The sequence below is a fragment of the Zingiber officinale genome, chromosome 10B (genome assembly GCF_018446385.1).
Source record: "Zingiber officinale cultivar Zhangliang chromosome 10B, Zo_v1.1, whole genome shotgun sequence".
NCBI classification, from domain to species: domain Eukaryota; kingdom Viridiplantae; phylum Streptophyta; class Magnoliopsida; order Zingiberales; family Zingiberaceae; genus Zingiber; species Zingiber officinale.
In genome coordinates, this window is record NC_056005.1 from 78,289,932 (window position 1) to 78,295,263 (window position 5,332).

The 5,332-nt window shown below is 46.4% G+C and overlaps 1 protein-coding gene across 1 annotated transcript; it reads right to left on the reverse strand.

Moving 5' to 3' along the window:
• Nucleotides 1-1,266: 1,266 nt before the first annotated feature.
• Nucleotides 1,267-4,871, reverse strand: LOC122029205 (O-fucosyltransferase 20-like). Its single transcript, XM_042588145.1, has 6 exons — nucleotides 4,488-4,871; nucleotides 3,736-3,803; nucleotides 2,734-2,958; nucleotides 2,473-2,641; nucleotides 2,130-2,219; nucleotides 1,267-2,046 (listed from the first exon to the last, which is right to left on the reverse strand). Exons 1-6 carry the CDS (start codon nucleotides 4,869-4,871, stop codon nucleotides 1,267-1,269), a joined length of 1,716 nt encoding a protein of 571 aa, XP_042444079.1.
• Between the last annotated feature and the right edge of the window lie 461 nt (nucleotides 4,872-5,332).

Sequence of the window (5,332 nt, forward strand, 5' to 3'; positions counted from 1 at the left end):
TTTATTTCCTCTGTGTTAATCTAAAGATGGATTGATAGAGGCGCTGAGACGAACAACTTATCTTATTTTTTATCATATAGACAACAAAGTAAGTATTTGACTATGGAAGATTATTCTAAAGGCTTTAGTTCTCAATCAGTAATAACTTTCTTGTGCATAAATTTTATATTTATAAATAAAAAAATTAATATTCTATGCTAGATTTCTGTAAACTCTCAAAATAGAGTTCTTTTACATAGTGAAATTTGAGTTTGATCCACCAAATGAATCGATAAGTCATGGAATAAAACCTAGAATTTGAACCACGTTAGCAAATTATTTTATATTCTCATGTGCATACTCTGATTTGCAATAAACATAAGCACAATTTGAATTACTTGTTTGGAGATCAAGGTGCAATTCATCCCCTGATCCAACATTTTGTACCACACAATTTGAATTGGTTTGCTTTTTGTATTATATGAGATTTTCAATTATGAGGCATTTACTATTCGCCCTCTCCCTTTTAACCAAATATTGGAGTGTTTAAATCTCATTGTAACGCATTATATTTGAAGAATTCAAATTACTTGTGGCATTGAGCCGTCTGTCAAAATCTATCTGTGCTTTCCGATGACCTATGAAAAATTTTTATGACAATGGGACCAATCACCTACAAGATTAATCGGATTGTACGAGTTAAATACATGAATTATCATTATAAAAAAAGCATATGGAAGTCTCGTTCCTCATTTGTCTCTCTTTATAACGCGGAGGGAGAAAAACATCTCATATCTAATACAACATATAGCAAAATACAAGGTTGAGAATTTAATTCCTCAACAATGAACATCTAGACACAACACTATCAAAAATTAAACCTAAGAATGAAAAAAGCATCCTATTGGAGATCCAATACATAATAATCCTCCTCCAGCACTGCCAATCACGAAGAACTTGGCCTAGCACACCGGCCCATCTGACCCATGATTGAACATCTTCCACAAAATATTAGGAACTTATACAAATCAATAATGTACAAGCGAATGTTGAATTTGGACGATCAATGGAACTATGACGATCATTGAACATCCTCCGTGTTGACCCTATGACAGGTTGACGGAAACGCTGAGGGCGAACGTATTCGTCTTTTTTTACCACCAATAGAACTATGATGATCGTGCTCAGATTTTCCTCTGGGTTCTCAATCCAAAAGCATCTTCTCCCTCAAGAGCACACTGAATTTGATAGAAAGAGAGCAGAGCTTTTCCACTGCGTAGTCATCTGTCATCTCCTCACCTCTGCGCTCGTTCCCTTACACATGCACTCATGGATAGGGTAAGCAGTCACGTCCTTGCTGGCCTTGCCAGTGCGCCACTCCGGCTGCCCCGTCGATCCCCAGTGCAGCTCCTTCACGATCCGCTCAAACTCACGCTCCGGAAGAGAGGCATCAAGGAACAACGGCAGCATCTGTCGCTTGTTCGGAGTGATGAATTTCCTGTGCCCGGCGAAGGCCCGGTGGCCCTGCATCAGGTGCCCCATGTTCCCGCCGTGCGACGGCATGAACACGTCGCTCTGCTCGCAGACTATGTAGTCCACCGCAGCCAGCACCGACGCCCGGCTCGCGAACGGCCGCAGCTCGCCCGGCGAAGAGATGCTCTCCTTGTTGTAGACATTCGGGAACGCGGTGGTCAGAGGCCGCAGCGCCTCAGCGCCGCCCAGTGGCCGCCCGCCGGCCCAGTAGATCATTGCGTCCCTGGGAGTTCCGAGTGCTTTCAGGAGCCTGGTGATCTCCAGAGCGTTCAACGGGCAGAATCCGGCAAGCTTGCGCTCGTGGAACGTCATGTTCGATCTTCCTGTGAGGACCTTCGGTCGTAGCTTCCTCTCCCGGCGGATGGTCTCGTCGTATTCCGGGCTGAGTCCGGGGAAGCACCCGGTGCGCACCCACACGTCCTTCTCCAACCGTAGGTGCAGCGCGAGGTAAGGTCCCTTGCTGCGCATCCTACTGGCGAGCTTATCCCCGAACTCTTGGATCGGCGCAGCAAATCTCAGGGCATGGAACTCAACCTTGAACAATCGAAGGAGAGATTTCAATAGCTTGTGCTTCGCCATTTCGACGATTCTATTACAGGAATCGTACAAAAGATTACTATGCATCGAAGCTTTTGGAGATCTGGAGGGAGATCTTTGGATAATCTGGAATCTAAGCCTCTGAGAAGAAGAACACCATCTCTGTTCAGCTGCAGAAACACGGTGAGAGATCAAGCCTACCGTTGTCAAAATCCAAATTTTAATTTTTCGAACTCCTTTTTCGATCGGGAATCAAGGGAAAAAGTCATCCTGAGCCTCCCGATTGTTCATGATAGCTACATTTCAGCAAGCATGATGGTGACGAAATTGCAGGATCGGTTAACGGTTCAATTTTTCTGATCAAGCTTCGATTACGAGGAGAAGAATGGAGGCCATGAGATTGAAGGGCGATGAAATACTTACTCTCTTGAGATATCTTTTCTCGATCAACTGAGGGGAGGCGTGGAGAGGGAGCTGGTTCTCCACCCCCGGCCTCATTCTGATGTGAGTCGACGGCAGCGGCGACACCACCTTGACGTCGTCTGAAAGAACCTTCTTGAAGTGCTCCAGATCGAATATGTCGTTGAATTCGCTGTGCGGTATCAGAAAGATCAAAACTTTGCGTTCCGGGAGGGAGGAAGAGGACGAAGAGATGTTAGATTGGGATCCTCCTCGAGAACTCGCCTCTCGTCGCCCCAAATGGCATTGACTTGGAGAATGGGCACGACAAGCGCCGTCTCGAGAATGTGGATTGATCCTGTCCGGAAGCTGAGTCGGATGGAGGCCGGCTGTGCTGTCGTCGGTGTTAACGAGGGTCGTTGAGATGCATCGCTGCCGCTGTACTTCCTGTGAGGGTTATCGCGGGGGGATGACGGAAGACGATGATTAGGATGACGAGGTGGGGTTCTCCTGCGCACACTCAGACAAGCACCCAGATCGTTAGAGACCAAGAACCAGGGAAAAAATCCCCGGGTCAGGTCCTCTGACGCTCAAGTCGGGTACTTTTTCCTCAGAAGTACAATGAAACGAAAGGATGAAAAGTAAAGGACGAATGTCAAAAGATGAGTGAGTGTACCTGCGTAAGGTAAAAAAACCTCCCTTTTTATATGGTAGTGGGTACTTCTGGAGTCTGACGAGTGTCAGGGAATGTCGGGTGTCAAGGTTTGTCTGGCGGTGAATGACATTCGGCATCTTCCTATAGGCCTGAGGAGGGATCGGTGGGCAATGAGCCTTAGACCATTAGCATATTCCTTGACATGCAGTGATTATTCTCTAACAGGTTGTTATGATTCCCTGACTTGATTGTCGTGTAGTGCGTGCCCACCCAGGTTCGTTAACCCTGGACTAGGTCCCTGTACCTACAAACCCTGACCTATGGGCACAGACCTACATTCCCTATCCTGTGTTTATCGCCCCATAGATCCAGATCTGTATGTCCAGTTCTACATTTGCCATTCGGTAAATCCCAGTAACTCCAGACCTATGCTTACCGCCCTGCCAAACGAGGCTTTCGTTGGTCGTTCCTTACGTCTCTTCCTGTATGCATGACCCTACTTCGTCTTTTATCTTGTAAGTTATAAACCGTACGTCCTGGTCTACATATCATGTTCTTCATGTCTTATCTTCTTATCCTGTAAGTCCTGACCTAGAAGCCTTAGTCTGCTTATCTTGAGATGTACATCCTACCTTCCGAGTTCCTTCTTGCCATGTAGGCCTAATCCCTGACCTATGGGCACAGACCTGCATTCCCTATCCTGTGTTTATTGCCCCATAGATCCAGATCTGTATGTCCAGTTCTACATTTGCCATTCGGTAAATCCCAGTAACTCCAGACTTACGCTTACCGCCCTGCCAAACGAGGCTTTCGTTGGTCGTTCCTTACGTCTCTTCCTGTATGCATGACCCTACTTCGTCTTTTATCTTGTAAGTTATAAACCGTACGTCCTGGTCTACATATCATGTTCTTCATGTCTTATCTTCTTATCCTGAAAGTCCTGACCTAGAAGCCTTAGTCTGCTTATCCTGAGATGTACATGCTACCTTCCGAGTTCCTTCTTGCCATGTAGGCTTAATCCCTGACCTGTGAGTCCTGACCTTTAAGCCTTAATCGCCCTATCCTGAATTGTATGTCCCTATTCTGCATGTCTTATCTTGTATCCTGTAAGTCCTGACCTGTAAGCCTGAGTTCGTCTATCCTAAATTGTACGCTGTTCTGCATGTCTTATCCTGTATCCTGTAAGTCCTGAACTGTAAGCCTGAGTCCGCCTATCTTGAATTGTACGTCCCTGTTCTGCATGTCTTATCCTGTATCTTGTACGTCCTGACCGGTAAGCCTGGGTCCGCCTATCCTGAGTTGTGCATCCTACCTTCCGAGTTCCTTTTTTCCATGTAGGCCTAACCCCTGACCTGTACGTCCTGACCTATAATCCTTAGTCTACCTTAGTCCGCCTATCGTGAATTGTGCGTCCCTGTTTTGCATGTCTTATCCTGTATCCTGTAAGTTCTAACCTATAAGCCTGAGTCTGCCTATCTTGAATTGTGCGTCCCTGTTCTGCATGTCTTATCCTGTATCCTGTAAGTCCTGACCTGTAAGCTTGAGTCTGCCTATCTTGAATTGTACGTCCCTGTTCTGCATGTCTTATCCTGTATCTTGTAAGTCCTGACTTGTAAGGCTGGGTCCGCCTATCCTGAGCTGTACATCCTACCTTCCGAGTTCCTTTTTGCCATGTAGGCCTAACCCCTACACGCAACTTATGCTCGACCAGGACCGCCCTGTGATCTGGGCTTTCGACCACCACATAGGTTGGACCTTTGACCACCATGTAGGCTTGACATCTGATCGCCACGTGGGCTTGACTTCTGACCGCCACGTAGGCTTGACTTCTGACCACGTTAGCTATCTGACCCCTCTATCATGCACCATATCACAAGCCTCCCCCTCAAGTCTAGTCGAAGGAGGCTCCAGTCCGACTGACTAGACCCAGGTCCCGTTCTTACCTAACCTTGCCTTTGTATCTCTTTAACTTCTAGCCCTTTTCCCAATATCCCACTCAGAATTTATCATCCTTCATAAATGATAGGTGGGATTTTATTGCATGCGTGTCCACTCCGCAATCCTCTATCCTGCTATTTTTCCATAAATGCCACACTATTTCCCAAACATCCTCACATGTTCCGAGGTTCACTCTTCACATTCCCCTCTCTTAAAAAAGGGTCACGTATACTGACACTTTCACTTTCCTCAGGCTACCTTCCTCTTTGCTCATGGACTCAGACGAGATAT